Genomic DNA, 27,539 nt, shown 5'->3' with positions numbered 1-27,539 from the left:
CATAGCTTTGTATATTCTCTTTATTATCGTATCCCATTTCCTGGAAATGAATTCATTACACCATGCCACATGCATGGCATACAATCACTTGTGCTTCTCTTTAAATTCTATCCAATGTTATGTTTTGTTTTTTTGTTTTCTCAGTGCCACAGAGATTTAGAATGAAAAGCAACAACATTACATCAGTCAAGCAGATACAAAACCAACCCTGACCAACTCATGTACAGATTTAAAATGGAACAATTTCCTTTGTCAAAATTATACAACATACACGTATATCACATCCTTATTTGTCTTGGCGTCAGCTGTAAAGAGAATGCAGCAGCATATAAAGGTATGGAAGTTTGAGTGTCAAGGCTCAGTAGGTTAAGGACTGTATGAAGAAGAGTTGCAATTTATCATTAGTCTGCACAATGGTACATGTTCATACTGTCTGTATTGAGCTATGATGGATACCGCTTCAATAAGTAATTAAAGACTGCTACCTGAGTTTCTGCCACAGTATCATACATGAAGTAAACCCTCACATATGGACAGGATGTTATCCTATTGCATGTTTACCCACAGTGCCTTGGGGTAAGCAAAGTCATATGAGAATAGAACAGTGTGAGACACATGTCTTGCTCAAGGAAACATGTACATTAAACCATGAGTCTAGGATTACACTCACTAAAATTTGGGTGCATGGGACTGATGTAATATTTCTCATGCTATGAACTGACCAAACACATTGTGTTGGTAAGTCAAATATCATAATTTTGAAATCAAGAAATATGCTGTCTCAACTACACATTCAATGTTATGTGTTTGGTATTTCCATATGATTATGAAGATAAAGATAATTTTCATATATTATTTGCCAGGTTTCTTTAACCAATACTCTTTAGTCCACTCTAACTCTTGCCTCAATAGAAATGAGCCTACAAAAATGACTCCTGTCGATGAATATCGTCCTACATATGACACCCTTAAAATGCCTTTGGCACCCTTCTTAGCAGAGACATGATGAAAATTCATTTGATATGTCTACAGCCTCAAGAATACATCACAGAATGTACTATAGGAACTTGTCAACATAAATACATTGTTAAAAATAAGTCATCTACTGCATCTGTGCATAATCTATTAAAAATACTATAACTTGATTTCATTTGAATAAATTACACACTTCCATCAGACTTTATATCCACTGATTATACATCATTAATAATGTGTAAAACTAGTTGAGCTCATAAATACAGCACTTGCTCGATTTAGTGTGCATCTACTGAGGATGGGATACACATGTATGCAGGATGATATGAAATTCACTTGGTGAATGTAAATGTTAACTTTTCCATACCTTTACTAAATGATGAATACATTAATATCACTTCAGTACTACATGTAGTAATATCTGTGCTTTTCTTACTAGATGAAAGTGAGATCACTAGCCGTTTGTAATGGGATTACACACAAAGCCATATCCCATTGTCCAGCTTAAGAGTAAGATAACATAAACCTTTGATACATGCTGTGCCACCTTATTAAGTATTTACTTGGCTTTCAAAAGATATAGGACAAATAGTATGTGAATTAATGTCTTTTCAATGACATGTAACATGATTACTCTTCAAATGCATTTCTATACCCTTCTGATATACTGGATCTGCTATGGGATGACTTGAAAATAATCAGTGAAATCACTCATTCTGAGAAGCATTACCTCGAGCAATGAAGCACATAAAGAAAGATTATCCAGTTTTCCTCCTGCATTTGAGCATACTATACATGCCATATATTCCATGGCACTTTTGTTTCTTTGAAAAAAAAATGAGTAAACAGTCAAGAGATTAACTTCAGACTAATACTGTAAATCCAGGAATGTTCACATGTAGTCTAATTTAGCGAATTTCATGCGAGCTAAGATTCGTAAAATTAATATACACGTAAAAGTTCTTAACTACGCTATGCATTGAATGCCAGAGGCAATTCGCGAAAAATTTTGTGCGGCGAAAATAACTTGCTTTACAGTTTTATGTCTCCTGTAACACAAACAAATTGTATACTAGTTGTCAAGGTGGAAAATTGTGAATGTCGCTACTTAAAAGGAATAATGCTTATATTGTGGTTTTCTGTTACAAATTTATCAATGGGCAAAATTGTCTTAAGAAGAAAAGCTTTGTGAATTATGCAGTCATGAAATATATGGTGCTGACAGTCACATTCTGCAGCTACACATGTAAAAAACCTTGCATCTACTAGGGGCATTCTACAGCTCACATCAGTGACATCAATGACCGAAGGGCATTCTTAAATTCTCAGAATTCTGTGCTTCCAAAGTATCATCTACATCTAAAGACATTGCAACACAGGCCTTGTTTTAATAGCTATGTTCAAAAGTTAATAACACAATGAACAACACAACAATTTCACTCGGCAAAAGACGGCACAGAGCGTTGCGTGTGGCTGAAATGAAAACGCTAGCAGTTCATTGTGTAAAAATCTTGTGATCTACTTTTTAGCACACTTTTTGCCCAAGAGTGTCTGTAGTAACACCCTCTAGCACAATGTTGTAGGGCCTACTGTCTTCTTATGTATTGTCAAGTCAAATTCCATGTGCTGGGGCCTTTACAGTCAGGAGATTCCCAACAGTAAATCAATACAACTCTAAAACAACAACAAAACAAAAGAGTAATCATTACTATTCTTAGCAACTTCTGCAAATACAAATTTTCTATAAAACCCTTACACAGCAAAAAGATGAACAAATAAATAGAAAAAAAGGGCACTGTGCATCCAAATTATCTATGAATACATTAAACAGATTGCTTTATCATGAAATGTGCCTTTTGTTTTTCTGGCTGTTGCAAAGAGAATATCAATCACAATGAATCTTGCCAGACAGAATTTTAACGACAAGCACACTTTAACGAATGATCCCCAGTTTATCCAAGTCTGAAACTGTAGTAAAGAGTCTCAAGTTTCCATCATGATTATTCAAAAACTGCTTAATTCTGAGAGCTGTGTAGGTGCTTAAAAGTCCAGTTATATGCTGGAAAATGTCTGATCATTACAGAATAGACTTAAGTATAGTTACTGGATGCAGAATATTGACATGTAAGCTCTATACACTGACCAGCTGCCATTTTTTGCTCATGTTTGTACAACTCTTCATATTTGATTTATTTCAGTATATTTGGTTTTGTTTCGCTACTAAATTTCAAAGAGCTGCAGTTTATGTTCAGAGCAGAGGAAAGCCGTACAATGTATGCTCATGTAAGTTTTGGAGAGAAACCATTCATAGCTGCAGTTGCTGTGTTTACAACAAAATAAAGAATAGACACCTTAAAAGTACAGCAGCTCAAACTTCCAGCCCAGAACATCCGATATCATCATTCATGAATTCATGCTTGCAAATGCTGCTCATTAACATATCTATGCTGACATACTACCACAAATACTTGACAACCATCTTAAACTGCTTTCTTTATACAAAAAGGCAAATTTATTGGGTGCTTCGTTCTCCCTTATAAAGAGTATGGACATTAAACAACTTGTCATTTTACTGTTTTGTTTGCTTTTTTATAATGAGTACAATGAGGAAGATTACTTGGGGTTCAAATATCTACTATGTAAGGAATGTAGGTCAGAAAAACAGTCCACGAGTATGTTCAATGCGCATCTCTTTGATCACTGTTTTGAGTGCCTGTTACTCTCACAGTATCATTTGTAGTTTTCTTTTTGTATGCAGGTGATATCATTTCCAACACTCCTGAAAAACTTGCAAGTCTTAATTCACTTTACAACCCCGTTACCCTGTTACGCTTTATAAGAAAACAAAAATGTTTCTAAGACCCAGTCCTTTTTTTTTTTGCATTACCAACTAACTCTATTTTTGCTTTAAATACGATCTGTAATTTGTTTTCTGTTTGTTTATTCTGCATTTCTAGACAAGTTCAAAGTACAGATATGATTTCAAACCTGATATGCACTTTGGTTTGCTTGGCACATCCTAGTCAGACAAAAGTTTCCTGGGCACAAAACACATAAGACTACTTGAGGAACAAGAATATGCTTACTCTTCGGGTTCTTACACTACTGAAAGTCAAATAAATATTAGCTAGATGCGAATTATGTGAAGGTCAGGCCAGCATCGTTGTACGTCAGGAAGATCTTCTCGATGGAGTTGACGTAAGCAGCCGTGCGGATGTCAAGACCCAGGTTGTACTTCATGGCCGTCTTCATGATTTGCTGAAAGATACAACAGAACGCATTCATCATTTGCAATGCATTCAAAGGCAATCATTTGGCAATCAGTGAATGAAAAATATATACCCGGTAGGCAATCATAGCATCCCCATGACATGATTGACAGTGATGACATCTTTGGATAATGGACTGACACAATTTGAATATGATATACAATCACATTGAGCAAGAGAATATGGGATGCAGGTCATGATGAACAAGATCACACAAAATAAGAGGTTTTCCCCTGGATGAACAAGTATTGCTGCTATTTTAGGACACATACATTAGTAACTTATGTCAGCATGTCATGTTATTGTATCAGTAGGCCTACGCAGTATATGCCTTTTCAAAGATATTGGAAACTGGGAAATTATAATTTTAGTATGCAATACGTTAAGATAATTAGGATTGCTGATTACTTTTTGATGCAATGGTACAAGTATGATGGCAGCTGTGGAATCTTTTAAATAAATTTTTTTTTTTTTTTAAAGAAAAAGAAAAGCTTCTTGTTAACTCTGGAAATCAAGGCATGAAATGGAAAAAAAAAGACAACAACAACATTGGGCTGGTGGCGCTGAATGCATATGTCAGAATGATTTGATTCTTGTTGATCTTTATTTGATTCTATCACTTTAATATGGCTGGCCAGAATTTCTTTTAGCATTGGATCATCACATCTCTGCTATTATCATCAGTGTATAAGCTTGGTATTCTACACTGTAATTGCAGTCTTGTTGCTATAGTACAGACATTATTTGGATTGTTCACTTTCAGAGCATCTATAGGTGAGAGGGGCACATGAGATTCAGAAGATGGTAATAAATGTAAAGTTCAACAAGTTTCGTTGTGATCACAAGCAGAAATAAATTCATGGCTACTTTATGAGTCATGGAACATTCAGTTCATAGCCATAGCACAGAATCACTTAAAGAACATTTTGTCTTAATCATTTATACGAAAAAAACATCAAATGTCTATTTTCCCCTTGCAGATCTGCTTTGTACTTCCACGGAAATTATATCAAATGTCATGAATATTGAACTCATTGAATATCTTAGGGGCATGCAGAAATGGCTAGTACAAATGGTCAAAATGAAGATTTTTTAGTAAATGGTGCATTCAAAACACTTTCCATGCATAGAATCTGTATGGCCATGTTATCTGACATTTTGAAAGGACGAAACACAATGGCAACATCAGCTGAACACTGAAAAGAGGCACTTTGATTGAAAATGTGTAGCGAACATAATCAGGTATGTAGTAGCTCAGCACTGAGCACTGTTATAGTATTAGACTTTAAGAACCAAGTATGGGGACAGAGGGGGCAAACACCATGACATAATAGAGTGGCATCTTATATCGTTAATGAATGACTGACTTCCAATCACCGTCACCCATTGTTTTTGGTGTAGGATTTGTAACCTTCCCCTAATGACCCCTTTATATAACAGCAGTCAGAATATTTTTCTCTTTCAACTGTATAGAAGAAACAACATACTTTCTCATCCCAAAACCAGTGAGTAGTACAGTAGGAAGTGAATCCCCAAATTCTAATCTTTTATGCAGAGACTCCAACCCAAAGCACCTTCTGATCTGGAGATTCTCCCGCCTGAAACCCCTAGCAAACGGGAGATTCCAAGTTGATGTGCGCGAAGTGCGAAATTTCCAGGTTCTAGATGCTCTCTAGTGCTATTTAAGGCTTATTATTTCAACATACGATAGCAATAAGTAAGAAATCCTTTCCAACGGGAGACACAGAGCCAGGGCGGGAGAAATTAAATCATAAGCGGGAGAACGGGAGATTTTGCAAAAATGGGTTTTCGGCGGGAGATCTCCCGTTGACGGGAGAGTTGGAGTCTCTGTTTATGTCCAGCATCTTGAGATAAACTTTGGCAGGCATTGGACAGACTGGCAACCAAGAGGGTCACGACCTTTGTAACCGCCCAGTTCACAACACTGCATATCATCACAAGGTGGGAAATGAATGGTCCGATCCATGAAAACAAAGAAATGCAGGGGAGAAAGACAAAACTGAAAAAGACCTATGTCAAACACACTCAGCTGGCCTACTAGCAGGATGTGCCAAAAGAGAGAGAGAAAAAAAAAATGAGAATATCACAACACATGCAACCTGAAGTAGACATATGTACCAAAGATCAGAACATATAATCAATTACCACGAAAAGCAACATTTGACCTGGCAATGTGAATATTATCTTTCGATCAAAATCAGATAGAACTCAATCAATGTGACAGTATTTCATTTGTGGCAGTATGGTAATGCCAGAAAATGGTCCATGCATCATGTTCACCGGCTGCATCAAAACTGGCCAAATGCCAGTTTGGCACTTAAACATCAATGCACATAGATCAAATCCACATAAAAACAAAAATAACAATAAACACAGCCACACACAAACACCCACACACAGAATAGTCCATTAAAAAGCAAGTACAAAAAGTATGTAAGGGGAAGCCTGTTGAATCCTTAACCTGTTCAAACTGGATCAGGCCAGAAACAGTACACACAGGCAGCATTCAATGTACAAACTCACTTGATTCTTACACAGTTGAACAAAGTTTGAAATTGACTCATAGAAGATCAAAGTGAATCATGAGTGGACTGTATGCAATGAAGATCCTTGTTGGTTAAAGCAAGAATCATACAATCTTGCATGAAAGACAGGCGAATTATAGTGATGATTTCAGCACTTTGGTGGAAGGGTTATATCAAATGCAACATAAATCATGAGGAAAAGGCTGAAGAAGAATATCATTTGATACGAAACAAGCACAGTTAGGAGATGAATGAACTTAGAGATGGCAGGGTTTGTACAAAACTATCAGTGGTGTTAGATATTCAAGGATGAAGGATGAAAAACAAAAGAACGAAAGGTAAATGCAGAGAAAACAAAAACACCGCACAACTATTCAAACTTTGTTGCTTACCCAAAATAGGCAGGTCTTCAGTGAGCACCTTTCAATCTCTTATGTTCTGCGATTTCAGCCGCGGTCTCACAATCCGATCACTTTCTTAAACATTTCTAAATCTTCTCTAACTTGAGTGTCTAGCACGGTAGCACCGTTGATATTGTGATAGTAACAGACACTGAGCTCTGGTCATAGTCTTCCAACACACATAAAGCAACTGACACTGCAGCTGTCCAGTGCATTTTTTTTTTTTTTTTTTTTTGCTTGAATTTTCCTTCAGCGTGTTTTGACACTCTGCAAATTTACATGGATAAAGGGCTAATTGGCAGCATTTCTTCAACAAAACACACATCGTGAAGGTCCCCAATGATCTGTTTTGTCCACGTCTTAAATTCCCCGCATCACCTAACCACTGACAGAAAAACAAAAGACAAATATTTCACCTTACAACCCTTGGAAGAATGCATTATTTCTGACAAATCCATCAGTCATCTTTTCACATGGTTGACAGGAGGGTTTTCCGCTGCATCTTTCTGAGTCTAAAGTCGATCTATTGCTTAAATATCAATGTTAACTCAAATATTGGGCTGTTCAATAAAGGTAGGATGGGTGCCAAAGAAGAGGGGTGATCATTAAGAGAACATCTCAAGATAGACAGAAGAAAATACCACAACCAGCAGACCATGAGAAAGACATTAGGACAGACAAAATAAGATAAAGTATAGAATTCTTCATCAAGGATAGAGACTTGATGCAAGTATTTCAGATGGGGGATAAGAATAGAAACTATGCCAAAAAAAAAAAAACCATGCTGGTCAGAGAACAACTCCTCATTGAATGATTATTGAGGTGTCAACAGTTAATTGTGAGTTTCGGTCAGTCAAGGGTCAGTGACTGTAGTGTCAACCCTAAGTAGAACACCACAAATAGGAAGAAAACCAAAAGGTTTAGAACTTGATAGGTCACACAAAAGGCTTGAGCTAAAATCTCACAGTTAGATTCCTTAAAAAAAAATACTCCCCCCCCCCCAAAAAAAAAAGCACATAAGAAAGCAGGGAGCACAGGAAGAAGCACTGATGCAACAATTCGGAGAGGCAAAAAAAAAAAGAAAGCAAAGAAATAAATTGAAAAAGCAAGTGATGATGAAACTGACCAACTTCCCTGGGGGAAAAAAAAAAATGAAACTCGTCCTGGAGACTTATGTAATCTAATGATCATATGAATCCTGATGCCAGATACCCACCACTGGTCACATACCCGTACTGACTTTATCTACACATTCTGCCCTTGACCAAATTAAATCATGTCAACCTTACATCAAAGTGCTGAATTTCCTTTTCTCTAGGGCTGCAGTAGACTCGACAACAGTCCCTGATTTGCTTGGGATGCAGTTATCATTTTCATGCGAACTTAATCACTTTGTAAACATTTTTTTTTTTTTTTTTTTTACATTTTGGGGGGTAAAATTCCCTGCTTAAATTGGAAAATCTGTCACGATCTTTATCTCAGAATATCAATGATATACACCCAGTTTCACGTGGTGCATTCTATTGCCATTGATGGTTCATGCAAAGTTTGGTGCATTTTCAACTCTGCAGAATATAAGTAGCAAGCAACAGCTTGGCAGCGCCAACCAGTGCATTGTGGGTAAGGCTTGGGGAGTGTGATTTGATAATTCATTCATTTGGCAGCTATAATGTATGCACTGGAAATCTACTTCATGTTCACCAAACCATCCAACGTATTATCATTTTCTCTTGTTATGGTATACTTTTGAATTTTTTCTTGCACACCTGAAAGCCTACGGGAAGATAACACACACCAGAAATATTCATACAAGGGAATACTTGGTTCATTCCATGTGTGCATGTGATTCACCTTTAAAGGGTGTGTACAGTTCTGGTCGAGGTGAAGATTTAGCTTTTAACATTTTGTGAGATATTCAGAAACCACTCTATGAGATGTCAAAGAGCATGCAGTTCTAAGGGGTATCAAAAGTTTATTTGATGAAAATCGGTTTTGATATGGCTGAGATATCCAAACACAAGTTGGAACAAAGAGATACTAATAAAGTTGGGGCATGTCGCCTTTTATCATTAGCACTTTTTTGGATATCTCAGCCATTTGAAAACCAATTTTCATCAAATAAACGTTGAATCCTTCTTAAAATTACATGCTCTTTCATATTTCATAAGAGGCTTTTCATTATCTCACTTGGGAATGTTCAAAACATGAATCCTTACCTCAACCAGTACTGTACAGTCCCTTTAACCTATTTACACTTCCACCTCCACGAATAGCAATGATATCTTTCCTGTTGTTGTCAAAACCCACTGACATCCAATGAGATGCAACGCACATTTTCCCCATATTACACTCAAGCATCAAGAAAACCACAATGTCCAGGACAGGAGACAATTACTATTGTCTTATCCACTAAACATACATTTAAAACATACAAACAAGCACACACACATTCTAAACACACATGCATACATTGAACTATTCCATCAACTCAAAATGAGGAAAGTGGATCGCTTTCTGCGGCTGCTGCTAACAGCAAAGGCCACCGCACAATACACGACTGTGTCACAATTAACCAGTTGCACTACTAGAGAGACGAGCCGGGTCGTACAACCAAGTCGCACAACTCGTCAACACACCATACGATCAGACTGCACAGCTAGGCTTACGACCGTTCTGGCTTCAGTACATTATACTGTAGCATGATTGGCTAAAAGTCCACAACAGGTTGTGAAAATTTGACATGTCAAATCTCTATGACTGGCATTAAGACCCAGTTGTGAGACTAGAAACTGGCAAGGCCAGTGACGTCAACCTTTCGGTCTTAGGACATACGACTGGTAAATCGTAGCAAAGTCGTGTAGTGTGCAGTGGCCTTTAGTCGGGTCATGGCTTCAATCTCCCTCTCTCTTCCACTCCACTCTCATGTCAACCTGCCTCAGGCAGCGTGGCTGTATGTTGCTGAGATCGTGGGAATGACCAACACTTCAGAACATACTTCCCTCATTCAGCTAGCCTTGATGTATGCCTCAACAGGCCTACACATCGTCTGAGCTGTCATATTCTTTTTCTGCCACACACTCCTAACAATCACTCAGCTAACCCTGTTACTCTCATGTGCACTATCTCATCAGTGAAAAAAAAAATCAACAATTGCATGTTTTCATACCTAGTAACTTCACCAACTCCTCTCGATAAGATATCTGTTTGGCAGTGGTGCAATATTTCACCTTTACTTTTCACCCTTAGTGTATTTCTTCCCCATCTCATATGGCAGATCATTCTGCACAAGTTTCCTTTCCAAGTGTCCTTCCTCTTTCTAACATGAGTGACTTGTTCTCCCATTCTACCCATCACATGAGTACTGTCATCAGAAGGCTGAATCAGCTGTAGCAAAGTCAGAACTGGTATTGCACACTTTGTGAAACTTTGCAATGATTGTCACTCAAATAAGAATTGCATCTACTGCAGTAAAAACCAAGTCAAATTATCACATTTTACAAGCTATAGGCTCAGTTTTGACATGATAGTTGCTACTATTGGTGAATTGGAAAATATGACCATAATGACCATGTCAATGATCAAATCTGCATTGACCCATGAGAAATATCAATACTAGTTAACCTTCATTAACACTGACCACTCTGTCTCAGTTACCTACAGCAGCAAGTATCTTTAGGTTATAGCTAAAGAACACATTCCCATACAGGTCAGTCTTCCCGCTTTCTGTGGATGATCTTGAGAGGTAAGAGCTATAGCATCTCGGAGACGCTGTAATAGCTTTGTCTCTAATCTGTGTGTCGTGTGTGTGTGTGTGTGTTTCTGTCACCCTCTTACCCTAGCTGATCGCTCCATGGTGTAGGACAGTCCACTGTGGACAATGTCTTTCTCGCTGGCACCAGCGATGCGATCCTTGAATTCGTCCGAGGGCAGGATGGGGATGCCACTTCCGTGCCTGCCAAACTTCCTCTCCAAACTCTCCTGGACACTCTCTGCAAGAAAAAGGACCGACAATTTCATGAGTCAGCTGGTCTGTGTACCTTTGGCATAAATGGTCTGATTCTCAATTCATCAGATTCCCAATTCAATAGAGTTCTCTCTCTGACTGGATAAGTTGCTGCCATTGAATGTAATTTGGAAAAGAATTCCTGAATGCTGTTAGTCATATATGTTTGGATTATCCATCCAAGAGGGGATGGATGTTCAGCTATCGGCAGCATTATTCCAGCACCATTCATGCCTGAAAGCATGAACCCAGCTGCAGCAACGACTTTCCTCTTTGCAATATCCTAGAAGTGCCCCTATTTAATACTGTATACGCCATGTATTTAGCGAGTCTAAATTTTCGTGAATCGGGACTTCCTGATGATTTCGAGAGTAGTTAAATCCGCGATCGTGGAGTACTGTACTGAATGGAGAATAATACGTGTGCATTACATTCATATTGGGATCAGAGTCATTATTTACATGTGTTTTTAATTTCGCGAATAGCACCTGACTCGTGAAATTCGCAAAAATACGAACCTCGTGAAATATTTGGCGTACACAGTAATCTGTTATACACAATCACACCTCACTTAAAAGGATTCACAGACCGTTTAATTTTCAAAAATTTATGAGTTTCCCATCATGTCACATTGCAAAAACTACTGCAAGAACCTACTGAGGTAAAATGCGTCCACATTAAGGATTATCAAAAGAAAATGATAAAAAAAGAAAGAGACAAAAAAAGGAGAAAAGTGATGTACCCTAACATGAGGAAGTACAACTTACCAAGAAGATACTGATTAGAGTCCCTCTCGTATTTGAAGGTTAGACGACCGTAGCTGACATGGTTAAGGTTCTTGAGCCACTCAAAGTATGAAACAGTGACACCACCAGCATTGATGAACATATCCTGGTGTGACAAGGGGTAAAGTGACCAGATGGGCACATATAGGTTAGAGATGAGCTTCAAAGCTTTGAGAAACCACAGAAAATCTTTTACAGAGCATCCCTTTATTTTCTGTCTCAGAACAGGAAAGCTTGACAAAAACATTTTGAAGATATGATAAATTGAAGGGAAATCAATTTATCACCTCCTACTTGAATAACATAAGTATTGACACTGTTATTCTTTATCAAACAGGTTTACTAATCTACCATGCTCCATGCATTTACATCAATTTTAGAAATATTTACCACACAAAGGAATTGATGAGTTCTAATGATTAACTATGAAGTTAAACAACACATAAACTTGTATGGCATTCAATGTCCAATATCTCCCATATTGAGGGTGGTATTTATTGATAATTAAAGCAACACATCCAAAGGAGTCTTTTTACCAATGGAATTAATCACACAAATCTTCTTTTTTTTTCTCATTCTAGAAGTCAGTGCTCATCATCAGCGCAAAGAGACAGGTCTTGACTACACATGAACACTTACTGGTATCACAAGCACATTCTTCTCCAGGAGGATTTGATCAGCTGCAGGCGTTGTGGGGCCATTCGCACCTTCTGCGATGATCTGGAGTGCAGGTGAGAGAAGTGGAAATAATTTTGTTTGTTACCTGGTAATTTGGTGGTCCTTTGGAAACATCCCTCCCTGTCCCTGTCTATCATCTAGTTAGAAGTTAGGAGAAATGTAGCTTACTAACATTGATAATACTTTGCACAATGCTTACATGTCTACATGGTGAATACTAGCCGATTTTCTGAACTACATTTGCGGAGGGAAGTTCCACATACCAGGTACCCTCTTTTCCTAACTGAACATCCCATGTCACCAAGAAATATCTCTAACAGAATAGCTGTAAGCATCTAAGGACTTACTGTCTCACCTAAGAAACCTAACCCTTTTGCCTATTATTACTGAATAAATTTGCCAAATGTCCTTCTTTCAACAACAAAAACCACTCTATCCCTAAAGATGATTCTTGGAAAGATGGGTGGCTGGTAGGAAGAGATCAAAATACGGGGGAATGCCCTGGATAAGGTGAGAGTTAAGAAACACACAGAACATGTTTAATATTGTGCATAACTTTCTTTGCCCTCCCCCCCCCCCCCCCCCCCCCCCCTCGCCCTGGCAGATTAAAATACAGTGTTGGACCATGGAGCATGACAAACCTACCTTGGCCTTGATGTCGTGAGCATTTTTGGCAGTGATCTGCTTCTCCCCGGCACAGGGGACCAGAATGTCACACTGTGTCGTCAGAAGATCCCCATCATATGCCTCTGCCCCTGGGAAGCCCACAATGGTCCCATGTTCCTAAGGAAAAGAAAGAGTAGATGCACAAACTTTGATACATAAAATTTGTTGGCCAACTAGAAGGAAGGAGTTTGATCACCTTCCATCAACAGCAGAGATTTGCTGCATAATTTCATAGCTTGAGATGCCGCCATTACATATTGCACTAGAGCACTGAATAAAAGTGAGTCTAATGCTTCATGACTTTGTAGGAGAAATGTTCGTTGCTCATTTAACCTATTAAAGTGTTTCATTTCTATTCAATTCCTCATTAAAACGCCTTGTTTCTCATACAGACACAATATTTTGCCCATCAAATCATCACTGCATGTATAGTGTGACAATAACAGAGAGTTGTTAGATTGTTTGTTGGTTTTCTTTGTTACCAAAGCAATCTATTTTTCATACAGGAACTGGGACAGTTTGAAATATGTAGGCTACAAACATTGATCCTGAGATTTTTGCCATTTGGCCAGTCTGCCCTTCTGTGAGCTTCGCATGATTCTGTTGTTGTTGTTGTTGCAACGACTTGAGGAGAAACTGCAAGAGCTTAATGCCAAATCAAAGAATCATATACTAGTACACAACACTCAATACTCTTCAAAGATCCATTTGACTGCAGTTCCTTGTTCTCTCATATATCCATCATTTCTGCCAATGTTGTTCTCTAATTAGGTTCCCCCCCCCCCCCACCCTTTGAAAAATCCATGCTACCAACGAATCTTGATCTACTCAGCTGCATCAGCTGACATAAGCCAAATCCAGACATGAGAAACTATACTGTAAAACCAGGAGTTAAACTTGCATTTAAAATTTCACATATTTCGCAAGAGCCAAGATTTGGGAAAAATTACTGTACCTTAATATCTACAGGCGTTGGATGCCTGGGACAATTCGAAAAAAAAAAAACTATGCCAGGAAAAAGGTTGTCTGTTCTGATTCACAAAAAAAATGTTAATCTTGCTTGTCTCATTTTACCAGCTTGTAGTCCTCCAGTTCCTTGGGGTGGATGCCACTCGGGTTGTAGATGCTGCCGTCAATCTCCATGACACCAACGCAGCGGGCACCAAAGCGGTGGAGGTACCTCATCGAGTGCAGCCCCACATTACCAAATCCCTACAAAATCATTAAAAAAACATGCATGTATTAATCATAAACACACATAACTTTCAACTTGTGACACTAATAATCTTGCCAACAGCTGTCTGTCATCACTTTATCTCACATGCTTATATTCAATACATGTTTATTTCATATATATTTATCTTTGACATATACACTGTATATCTATTGCATATTTTTACGGACACTTCCATACCAATTTAGCAGCACTTGACAAACCTCTGAAGCTTGCTACAGGCTTAGAAATCTATTCATTTATTTGTGGATTTTGTTCAGTTTTTTTCCTGCATAATATCAACAAACAATCATTTGTCTCCACAAAGCCAGAGGTCTGCAATAAAATGCGAGTAAGTTTGATGGTAAAATGAAACAGGAATTCACAGATAAAGAGATTCCCCATCCCAATACCAATCCCACTACCCCCCCCCCAAAAAAAAAAATACAAAAATGCAAATACACAGCAAAATGCATACATTTCATATGGTTCCTTCTCAGATTATTGCCTGTGGAGGCACAATTATATATATATCTAGGTGCACATGGGAATCTTTCTAACAAAAAAGTCACCTGCATGCTAAGAGCAAAATGCACTTTGAGCACATTGACATGGTGGCTATAGCCTTTGCAATCACTACCACAACAATTGAGAGCTTGATTTGATCCCAGTTTATATTCACTTGTAGACGACATGAGAATAATGGGTACTTACATGATAGAACTTCGAGGGGAACCACGTGATTCATTTCAATGAATTGAATGATTTTGACACATACTGAAAGACACCGCCTTCACACAGTCTAAATTACCTGTATAATGAACGTCTTGTCCCCAAAGCCAGGTGTGAGCCCGACGGCGCTCATGTAGGACGCCTCGTTGACAAAGTTTTCCACACCATGGTAGACGCCGCGGCCAGTGGCTGAGATACGTCCATGTATACCACCCTGAGAAATGGGATTAAGATATTCACCTTTAGTGAATCATGTGAAGATTAGTCAACACTGCTTGAAAGCTATATTTCATCATGGGGCATACTACTAGTCCATTTTGCTTAAATCAAGCTTTAAATTTAAGCTTCAATTGCTCATCCAATATGTATTCTGCTTTTTGTTAGTCAAATGCCACATAGGATTTCTGATTGCGTGTGTGAATATAGAAATGAAACAAAATGAAATTCTATGCAAGAATGAGATATCAAAATTATAGGACATAATGACTGCGGGTGTAACAACAGTGTTGTACCAATGTTCTCAATAAGCATATCTTCCCAAGAGTGTAACTGAAAGTACAAACACCAATATGTGCAGATGTTGATTTGTGTTGTGAGTCTTTGCTGGTGTTAGTGTCAGTGTAAGTCCCAAAATACTGATGCATGTGCATGTTTGTGTGTGTTACAAGTCTTTGCTGGTGTTAGTGTCCACAGTGCAAGTCCCACCTGTGTAATTGGCTTCCCTGTAACGCAGGCATGGGCGTTGATGTCCTTGAAGCCCAGGGTGGTGGCGTAGGTGTCAGCCATCCAGCTCATCTCGCGCTCACCTGTACCCATGTCGGGGGCAGGGACGTCAATTCCAGGCCCTGACATTGGTGATTGAAGAAAGAACTGGGAACTTTAAATCTATTCTTGGCAATACTCCAGAAAATGTACAATCTAAACAGTGCGCACTGAGTTTCCTTCCACAAGATGAGCACTATTACAAATCCACTTAGACAGGTGGAATTCGAGGTGATACAAGAAATTAAAAGTTAATCGGTCAAAGCCACTTCATATGATTTATAGTTGCATCCTTACAAGCAGCAGACACAAACTGGACATGATGAGCAAGATGAATGAGCTGATGATAATGACAGTACTGATAGTGTTCTCAAGAGATAACTAGAAATTCATCTAAAATGAAATAAATTCACAGGAAGGCACAAATACTGCTGCTGCCAGCAACTGCAGTATGAGTACCAATATTGAAAAAATTACCTGCAAACAGCTTCCATACATCACCATCACACACTGTGTAACAGTGATTATGGTTTTTCAGTCATATTTCAGCTACTATCTAGCTTCATGACATTTGACTCGCAACTGTTCTTTCTAGCACAAAACAATCAATGATACCTACATGTACTGGCAAGGTAAAATAGTCATATGTTTGAAACCCAATGACCCTGAATATCGTTGCTCTTTCACTTTGCATCCACTGTATCACTCATTATAGTAGAAGATATACATTCTCAGCATTGGAAATTTCTCTTTTCTGTCATCCCATAGTACAAATAATTATATATAATCAAAGTAAGTCAAAGAACTTTAGTGAAATCATAAACACAAGCTGCAGATCATAAGTATATTGTCGCTAGGGCGAGAAGACCTCGTATCTACAAAATGCCAGATGTTCAGGAGAGCAAAAAAACATGGCTGCCAAAGCACTGTATCAAATGGCAGAGCTTTTCTTTGACATGCTGTGGTGGCTTTATTTTGGGGGGTAAGACAGCTACATAGGATTTGGACATCACTTAACTAATTATCTGACCACTAATCCTAAAAAGTCATTTTCACCAAAATTTCAGATATGAGGTCTTGTCACCCCAGCGACGATATGTGTGATCTAGCCTTCCTCCATTGATGTTTCATGACAACAATTATTTCTTTCTTTTTTTACCAATGAATCCTTTTTTGGCAAGCTCGATGGTAAACCTCCTTGTGATCTTTTCTAGCTCCTTCAGGGAGTACTTCTTGGGGTTGATCTTGATGCCTCCCTTGGCTCCCCCAAAGGGTACGTCCACCACTGCACACTTGTAGGTCATCAGCGATGCCAGGGCCTTCACTTCATCCTCACTGACATCCTCACTGTAGCGGATACCTGGGGGCAAAGTTGCCATGACAACAGGGATCAGTTAGCATTTGCATTCATAAAGTGTTTTATGACATATGACAATGTGACCTAATATTGCCATCTGTCTTTTTTTTTCGTCATCTCCTTCTACATCTAATACCGAATGTCAGCCATGATTTGATCAAACCCATCTAAAAGGCAACATTGAGTTACCATAATGAATTTAAACATTTCACAAACAACCATGCAAATATCATCATATGCTCATTAAGTGTACTGTGTTTTGTTCAAAGGAATAATTGGAATTCTCATGGCTTATGATAATGAAAACATTTTTTTCTTGTGTGTGTGTGTGTGTGTATAGGACGTAGCAGAATCATACACATGAAGATCAAAATATTTGACTTGAGAGACACATAAGAAGGCAAAGCCCAAACAAGAAAGTCATTCAGTTTAGGTTCAATTAAAAGTGGCATATTATTACATCAGAGGTTTGCAGCATATACATGCACCTAAAAGTCATTACTGATTCTGATGCATAAATATGAAACCGAGTCAAACAGTCGTCAAGGCAATATGTGACGCATCAATTAGTCAGATGATGCCTGAACTACCAAGTTAGTCAAGGCAGAGTCTGACCCATCTACCAGTCAATGTGGTGGCTGACTCCACACAATCCATTGTGTCTGGGACTAAACTCACCTCCCTTGCAGGGTGTTCTATGCTGGCTGTGTTGGGCCCTGTATGCCTCGATCATCTCAAAGGACCCATCGTCCCTCAGGAGGGGAAAGTTGATGCCAATCACATGATTGCATGGCTTCAGCAGCTTCAGGATTCCTTGAACCTAAGAATTCAAAATAAAACCATCATCAAGTTCATATACCAGTACCTGACCAGTGGATTTTTATTGACCCCTGAACGGTAGACTTGAGCTTTCTTGGAAAGTGCATGCTGGTTATTAAAAAAAAAAAAATTGAAAAAAAAATTACTGAACTCCAAAATAAGTCTAAAGTTGTTTTTGGAACCACTCTCCTGTTTGACAAGTAATGGGTTCTACTGTGAAAGTGACAGATAGACAATCATGTTACACCATAATCTTTGTTCACAAGCTAGCAAACCATCCCTCAGTCATTAATTCTTCTAAATATTGTCTTTTAGGAAAGCAAAAACAAAAACAAATTTCTTATCCTACCAGAGAACAATAATTTGCCATGAATAAAGTACAAAACTACTAGTACCTCATTTAAAGGCATAATTGACCATTTGCAGATGAAACAAAAACCCAGCATTACTGCTTCAAAATAGTTCTAAAATGTGAGTTAGGGATAGAAATAACCAGTGTAAAAATTTGAACCAGTATAATCAATGTTAAGTATTGTTAAATATACAAAATGTGAACAATAGTTATAATAGAAATGTTTCCAGACTAAATCGTCTACAGTTATGGTTTCATAAGAAAAATAGTGATATCTCCTTACATTTTAGGTTTCAGTGCAAAAATTTCATATGGTAGGATGTTTTATGATACAACTGACCTACACATATATGCATCAAAACTGATATCTTGAAAATTTTTGAAATCACTGCTCCCAAAGGTAAACAGGACCTTTAATGGAACAAAGTGATCATTCATTTGTAAGACTGCATCCTCCTTCCTAGGCTGATGATTGCAGTTACGTACATGTGTTGACATTTTCAGTCAACATCACTGCTATGTTTGCTGTCGTGGTATCTATTTGATAACATTAAAACTTGAAGACTAATCAACAACCAAGGGAGAAACTAATATATTGTTGATTGACTTACTAATATACCAGCAGGCAAGTATTGTATAATGCAAGTATGCTTCAAGCAAATCCATGATACAGAAAGACAAAACAAAAACAAAAACAAAAACAAAACTAATGCAAATATTTTTTGACCTATGACCTACCCTTAGCCTCTTCTCGTTCGCTGATTCAGGTCCCTTCAAGGTGTCTACAAGCTTGTCCTCAACCAAGGCTGCCCCACGGTCATAGAACAGCTCCACCATCTTGAAAAAGTTTGGGTCATCTTGAACTTCTACTAGCGTGTGTGTATTTTTTTTTAATGATGTCATTGTTGTTGAGAGAAACAAAACAGGAAAGCAAAAATTCTCATTAATTCACACAATCCTTTCGGCACATTGTATACGAAGCATTCCTTTGCATCATAATTCATACTGCTCAATGTTACACATGAATAGTATGTCTTAAAAGACAGACCAGGGGCCCGTTTCATAAAACTTGTTATCAATGACAACTGCCACATTTCTATGACAAATTTGCTCTCAGCCAATCAGATGCAAGGATTTCAGTAGCTTGTCGCATCTATGACAACTTGTCACTGATGAGAAGTTTTACGAAACGGGCCCCTGGTGGTTGCATGTATCAAAAGTTCTACTGTAACAGTAAATTCAAAATTGCATCTGCAGCATAATTCTAACATTTACATTGATTTACAATCTGTTTGCAGATGGAGAGGCAGTGGAGTGACATACTGTCCAATGACATACAAAGTAGCTACGTACGTCCCCATCTTAATGAAGCACATATAATACAGTGGTCTTATTTCAAAAGCTATCACTTTTCTTCGTAGCTTTTCAAAAAGAATGCAAAATTGTACTGCACAATAGCAGTTCTCTTGTCATGCTACAGTTTACAATGTAACTCTTACCTTCCCAGGTTTCTATTAACAACATTCATTCTAAAAGGTTCCTCTTAATTCACATGTACATTGTACATGGCACACTAATTTTGGCCCTGATAAATTTTGCTAAACCAATATCACAAGCCAACCTTGAACACTTGCTTACAATATACAAAGCGACATTAAGACTATTTCTGAGACATTTTTTTTTCTCTCACTCTACGAGGCAGAAGGCTGAGGTATGATTGCTGAATGTCACACAGATGCATTCTTCTGTATTGTGATATTATCACCATTGACATACACTGTATGTTCCTCATTAGCACTTAATGCATTCTCCACGTACTCACACAAGCGCTGCCTGCAAGTTATGGCACAGTGTGTGCAAGAAGACCAATACACATTTGTACATATATGCATCATTATGAGATTGTGAAGCAAGCGTACCTGACTGGTGTAGGCCTACCTGACCTTTTTTAATCAGTATTACAAGTAGATTTATTTGCTGAGATAATTGGTAGGGTCTTTTTTCCCCCTCCTTCACTAGGGCACAATCAGCAGCACTCAGTTTTCATGATGGGTATAATGACTCCGTATTGCGATAGGGTAGAGGCGGTAGAGGATTTATTCAGCATGGTCTCACTTCCTACACATGGCAGTGTAATGGATAATTGACACACAGATCTACAATTTACATCTGTGTCACTAATCATAGCGTTTATTTTTGGCCTCAGACAGAATTGAGCACAGAATCTTAGTGCCATGCATGTACCATAATATAATAAAGGACTCGTAATGCTGATGCTCTGTAGGTAAAGTTTCAAGAATAGCCAAGAATGGAACTTTAATGGAAGAGTTAGCAACAGGTATAAGGGCTCATTGTTAAACTCTGTACTTAGCATGCTACAATTGTACATATTAGATATAAACATGTCTGTACACATTTCACAACATTCTGGGTCAATTCTCAGGATAGTGGGCATTGCTGCAACTTTGGGCAAACTGCCATGCACATGTGCATCAATAACGATACTTGAAAAATATCCAAAAACAACACTATGCATGTAGCTACAGTGTACATGTGTTTCGAATTGAAAATGATTTAAAAAGTCTGGCTAACTTCAACTTCAACAGTTAGGGCATCAATCTACAAACTCAGACTCATGTGAGGTTATAGTGTAGCTACTGTTTACAGTGCAAGCTGTAATACAAATGTGAGAAAATCAAACTGCAAATCCAGATTCCACCATTCTTTTGACTGGTACAATGCTGGCATACACTGTACATTAAAGGGATCATAGTTTTGGTTGAGACCTAATTTCAGGTTTCTAACATTTTTGGTGAGATAATGAGAAACCTTTTATGAAATATGAAAGAGCATGTAATTCCATGAGGAATTCAACATTTATTTGATGAAAATTGGTATTGAAATGGCCGAGATATCCAGAACAGAGCAATTCTAATGAAGTGTGGGACCCACCTTTTATTGCGATCGCTTTGTTTTACTTTGTTTGTGGATGTTTCAGCCATTCCAAACCCGATTTTTCATCAGATAAACTTAGAATTCCTCTCAAAATGGTATGCTCTGTACTACATGTATTTCATAAGTGTTTTCTTGGTACCTCGCAAAAAGTTAAAAGCTCAATTCTCATCTCCACCAATACTGTACCATCCCTTTAAAGGTATCACAGTCATGACACTAATTGGCAGTATCAGTGTCCCACTTTCAATGGTTTCATTAAATGCCTGTAACTTACATTGTACATGCTGTATGCTGTAGGGTTCATAGTATGGCCTAAATATCAAATGATGCCTCTCGACACAAGAGTACATTTCATTGATGAGATATACATTGTAGGGCTGGATCTAGAATGATATTGTGTCTGATTATTTTATCGGTAAACTCATTCATCATGTTAATCAAGGAAGATAACACATCCCCCTCAGTTGTACACTGTACAGGGTAACCCCTGTGGTATCTTGTAGTGTATGAATACTAAGACTAAATCAATTGTGGATTCCTGAAATATCAGATAATCCTTCAGTATGTGTACACACCGTCCTGGTGCAATAACCCTACACAGTGCTATGTACATAATATTATCACCAGGGAGGTGGAAGAGAGATTAAAATATGCTTATAAGCAAGTTAGAAAATGCCCCCCAAAATGCAGCACTTGCATTATTCCTACAATCAGTAATTGATTATTGATCAGAAAGAAGCCATAGCTTTACTGACAGGGAAGAGTTTAAAAAAAAAATTGCACAAAGACCAATGCCAGATATAGACTAAAACTAGTCCTCAAATGTAATACACTTAAAATGCATGATTGAATATGTATGTGTGTGTGTGTGTGTGTGTGTGTGTGTGTGTGTGTGTGTGTGTGTGTATGTGTTTGTTTGTTTTGTTTTCTTTGAGGGGGGAGAAACATACAACACATGTAGTTACTGTTAATACATGTATTTTGCATATTCAGTCTGTGTTGGGTTCTTGTAATTGTATGCTGACTTTATGTGAATATAGTTAAAAGAAATACAGTCCGACCTCTCCTATCTGGCCTTCCTTTATCCGGATCTCTCTATTATCTGGACGTGATTTCACTATGATTTTGTTTTTCCAATCTCATAATCACGGGGAAAAGGGGGATTCCAAACTCAGACAAAACTCCTGCACAAACTCATATGAATTACATATTATTCCCAACATAATTAACATACGTACTCACATCAAATTTTCATCCAAATAGCAGGCATTAAAGACATTTGCTACCCCCAAATCACAGCAAGAACATCAACTGACAGAAAAATTTTCAGAAAATCAGGGCACGTTACAGGTGATCGTTCATTGAGCAAATTATCAGAAAATTCTGAAAGCAAGACCAGTTGGCGAGGATGTGACATGTTCACACAAATATAATTATATGCGCATGTAGCTACCACTGGGTAGGCGCTGCATAATACTGTAAAAGTGGCTTCTTTCGCGGTGGTTTTATTTTCGCACTTTTCGCGCTTTGAGGTTGAACCGCAAATTTACCATCACGCGAAAATGTTTTGAACTCATCGCTTGTTACAATGCTATCATTACCGACCGCGAATTTAAACACACGCTAAAAAGTCGGCAACGATGGAAACCGCGAAAGTTTCTGTACGCGAAAGACACCACTTTTACAGTAGTATGTATTAAACAGTGAGTCTCCTATATCCAGCCAAATCCCTTATCCGGATGAGCGCTGGTTCTGGCATGTCCGGACAGGAGAGGTCGGACTGTACTAGAATACCAAGCATGATACATGCTGGTAAACCTCACTGGCACTACTAAAACAATACTATGGTATTTCATTGACAATGATATGTGTCGAGAGACAAAGTTGATACTTGTGAGAAGTGAGACAAAGTATTGCCACTACAGCATGGAAATTCTGCTGGTACATCAAAAATGGTGTAACAAAAAATTCCAGGAACTTTTGGCCCTGAATAGCAAGTAGAAGTACTCTCAACGCTGAGCACAAGATTAACAGTCCCTGCTCAGGACTCTTGTTTCTTTAGTTCCCTCTTCCGTTTTTGTTGTTTTGTTTTGTTTGGTTTTTTTTTTGAGGGAGGGAGATTTGAACTCTAAAAATTACTAGGAGTTTTACTACTTCCAGTAGCTTTAATGGATAAAATTGAAAAAAGAAATATTTTTAAAAAAATTGTAAAGCGGGACAAGAAATGTACACATACACGTACCAAATGAAAGCTTCAAACTTTGTTGTAATTTACAATGTAGAGCCTGAATACTTCACATCACATTTTATATGTAGGTACAAGACATTTCGTAATTTCCCATACATGTACAAAACTATTGATCAGTTTAATAGATGAATGTTTGCTTATCATTAATTTGTCTTTGTTGTTTCATTAGGATAAAATAAACCATGCAATAAAAGTAATGTAGATGTAGGCCTACAGAAATATACAACAACTTGGTACAGAAACTTCAGTATTTAAAGTGTTGTGGTACATGTACACTGTAACAATCACGACTTTGGCTCTGACAGTATTACTTGCTATAATTACATCGTACAGTGTAGTATCAGGTACAGCTGTACTCAAGCAATTTATACATTTTATACTTTACAAACGTAAAGAAGTTGAAATGTCTTTTTTCTTCAGGATTTCAATAGTCATATTTCAAGAGACTTGCATGCTTGCAAATGATGTCATGTTGTATGCTCCATGAACACAGTACATTTAAAGCCCAAACAAAGTTCTGGTACGCCTGCAAAAGTTGTCAAATTTTGCTCCAAAATAAATAATAATAATGTGAACGTATGCCTAGGAAATGTGCGGAATAACGCTGTAATAACAAGATATTCGATGGGTAACGACGAAAATGGGAAATATTAACCAAAAACGTTCAGTCTCAGAACTTACCCGAACGGGGTCAGGCTAGACTCGGACTCGGGAATAACTCGGCCTCGCTTTGCTTGACGGCGGGATGAGTTGTATTGGTTGTCCCTCTGGATTGTACAGTGTTGTACTATGCATATGGGAGCGGCCTGTATAAACTACATTGTAGCGTTCTGGCTACTCGCAGTAATGGTCCGAGTGTTAAACGCGCGCATCAAAAACCTCTTTGGCGCGCATGCAAAATTAGTGTGCGCCTCTCAAGCACCTCTAAAAACAATCAAAGACGCTTGATAAACAACAACAAAAACTTCAACGACCGCGCGTCTCAGCAACTGAGGTGATGTGTGTATACTAGTAGGCTTGAGGACCGCGCGCTGTCCATTTGTTTTGTACAGGATTAGCATGCACTTTCCTGTCTGCTCAGTAAGGCCTCGTTTGGTACCCGTAGTATTATAGAGTACTGATGAACATGGCGATCACAAACTGTGTGTAAATTGTCTGAAATAGGGCCGAGTTTTCCCTGAGACAGAGTTAGTCTGGAGCCTTCAGGAATAAAAGTCGGTCTACCTACTTTTATTTTTTTTTCTCAAAATACTCCAAAACGACTCATCATTCCGGCAAACCGCGTCAGCCAGGTAAGTTTCTTTGTAGACTCTTTCGATATATTGCAAGCAAATATGAAATGGTGCCAGACAGGTTCTCAAGCCCTTACCAGAACTTTGTTTTCACTTTAACCATTGTATCCAGGTTCACTCCAAATATAGACACTTATCAGTTTTTGATCTTGCAATTCTTGTCTTGAAAGTCAAGATTATCTTAATGAAATGCAGACCAGAGAGATAATTATGCACATTGAAAATCTAGGTGAACGTGGCATGTATTTTATTAATTTCCCAGACAATACAGAGTTGTTAGAACACCTGAGGGGCATTACTTATTGTAGCTGCCGCTGCCTCGTATGCAAGAAGAAGAGGAAGTGTGGAAAATATCTCATCCCTGTGGAGAGAAGAAAATGTTAGTTAAATGTGTCTTTCATTGATCATCCACTTTAGATGTACACCTGTCCCAATTATATAGTGAATAGATTTGACAGCAGGTGAAGTCTTCTACCCGACCCTCAGCAACCGTGACATCTAAAGGGCTTTAGTGCTACGTTGACAGCAAGAAAAAAGAAAGAAAGTCTATCCATTTCAGAAGAGTATCGGCACCCACACAAAGGTTTGACCTCCTGTGCCAAGGTTCAACCAAGCATAAAAACACAGCCTACAAATGTACAGAGTACAGTAGGTTTCTATTTCTACATGTAGCAGGCGGTCAAATTTGGGTCGGCAGGCAGTCAAATTTGGGTCGGCATTGTTTGTGGTCGAATTATGGGCTGCTTGCCTTACAGTCGTACTCGATACAGTGGAGCAAGCACGACAAACATGTTATGGTGAGTGATGACAGCAGACGTAAAAGTGTAATTTACGCTGTATTAATCAGTCATACTGGAACATTTCTACATTGTAGTTTATTATTTAGTCTATGTGTTTATAATTTATGTTTAAACTTTAAAACATTCACCATATCTGTCACAGAGACAATAAGTGTGATGTGAATTGTGTTTACAAATTACAATTGTACAAATGTCAAAGGAAGAAACATTTATTGATTTGACATGTATCAATTAAGATGAAGCTGAATCTTCAAGAGTTAAGATTACATGTACTCAAATATTTCCGTTTGGGTGTTAAACCAAACTGACTCCCGATCCCGGAAACGGCAATATGGTGCTCATGGTGCTCATCTGCTAGTGGAGTAGTGCTACTGCTAGTGCTAGATTTTACTGAAACCTAGGAATACAGTTCGGGAAACCCACTCACAAGGGGGGCCCCTCCTTATAAGTAACCCGTCCCCCTTATAAGTAACCCCGTCCCCCTTATAAGTAACCCCCGGGGCACCCCTTATAAGGAGTCTCCACGCTTTTTTGCAATGCAACGCGAAAATGAAAGGACTGCGGCAATTCGCTTGATTATGTCCATAAAGCTTCACAAGTTTCCTAGTTACTCACGAAATTTGAGCAAAATCGGTTTGAGGCATCATATCTAAAATCATGGATTTAAATGCGATGTCAAACGACCCCTGCGAATGCTGAAATGCGAGCGATTACTGGCGTGAGTGTCGCCAGGCGCGGCGGCGCGGCAATGCTTGAGTGCAGACGTGGCGACTGAGTACGTACTCAGTCGCCACGTCTGCGGATGATCTGCACTCAAGCATTGCCGCGCCGCCGCGCCTGGCGACACTCACGCCAGTAATCGCTCGCATTTCAGCATTCGCAGGGGTCGTTTGACATCGCATTTAAATCCATGATTTTAGATATGATGCCTCAAACCGATTTTGCTCAAATTTCGTGAGTAACTAGGAAACTTGTGAAGCTTTATGGACATAATCAAGCGAATTGCCGCAGTCCTTTCATTTTCGCGTTGCATTGCAAAAAAGCGTGGAGACTCCTTATAAGGGGTGCCCCGGGGGTTACTTATAAGGGGGACGGGGTTACTTATAAGGGGGACGGGTTACTTATAAGGAGGGGCCCCCCTTATGAGTGGGTTTCCCGAACTGAATAGGATCAAGGAGATAATTGTAGATCGAGATGACTTCAACTTTTGTTCAAGTGAAAGTAGATTCTAGAGTATGAACACTTGATGAATGTATGTTGCTGTTCTCGTCCTAGATTTGACGCCGACAAAATTAGCATGCATGCGTTCATCAACCACTAGACTACCGGTGCTAACGACAAACGTGTTACGCTATGACTCTCTACGGAGCACGAGCAAATGCCGGAACAGTCGGATTTGAACACGACCACCACCATCCCATGTCACACCTCATTCACGTACCTTCGCCATTGGCTGTGCAGTATGCATGACGATGCGTTGTCCCAACTGCCTGTTGGCTTGCTCGTAAAAATGACTGCGTTCCAGCTCCTCTGGAACACTCCCTGTAAATTCCTGAAGCAATATTTCGTAGCATAGTTGTTGCCAAGACGTCAGCTTATCTGCCTGGTAATACTCTCAGTGATAAATTAAGACACACATGGACAATTTCAAGCTAAGGACACCGTTACTTGTTAGCACAAAAATAC

General features: G+C 38.6%; 1 protein-coding gene across 1 annotated transcript; it reads right to left on the bottom strand.

Annotated features, from left to right (window-relative positions):
• Positions 1 to 2,316: 2,316 nt before the first annotated feature.
• Positions 2,317 to 27,539, bottom strand: LOC139728831 (glutamate dehydrogenase, mitochondrial-like). The gene is made up of 12 exons (XM_071639766.1): positions 27,295 to 27,539; positions 19,297 to 19,427; positions 18,066 to 18,207; positions 17,190 to 17,390; positions 15,974 to 16,113; positions 15,348 to 15,482; positions 14,398 to 14,535; positions 13,303 to 13,440; positions 12,619 to 12,699; positions 11,962 to 12,085; positions 11,026 to 11,180; positions 2,317 to 4,233 (listed from the first exon to the last, which is right to left on the bottom strand). The coding sequence occupies exons 1-12, from the start codon at positions 27,425 to 27,427 to the stop codon at positions 4,114 to 4,116; spliced, it is 1,638 nt and encodes a 545-aa protein (XP_071495867.1). The 5' UTR covers positions 27,428 to 27,539; the 3' UTR covers positions 2,317 to 4,113.

The sequence above is a fragment of the Diadema antillarum genome, unplaced genomic scaffold, assembly GCF_040938485.1.
Source record: "Diadema antillarum isolate AM-2024a unplaced genomic scaffold, OU_Dant_1.0 seq00000203_RagTag, whole genome shotgun sequence".
In the NCBI taxonomy this organism is placed as follows: domain Eukaryota; kingdom Metazoa; phylum Echinodermata; class Echinoidea; order Diadematoida; family Diadematidae; genus Diadema; species Diadema antillarum.
Note: the sequence above shows the minus strand (reverse complement) of the source record. Positions and strands in the feature narration are given on the sequence as shown.

Coding starts and splice junctions, on each gene's coding strand:
- LOC139728831 (XM_071639766.1), bottom strand. CDS start 27,427: ATGCTACGAAATATTGCTTCAGGAATTTACAGGGAGTGTTCCAGAGGA. Junction 13,441..14,397: donor AACTGGAGGACTACAAGCTG/GTAAAATGAGAC, acceptor TCTTTTCCTTAG/GAACATGGGACCATTGTGGG. Junction 4,234..11,025: donor CCATGGAGCGATCAGCTAGG/GTAAGAGGGTGA, acceptor TGTATCTTTCAG/CAAATCATGAAGACGGCCAT.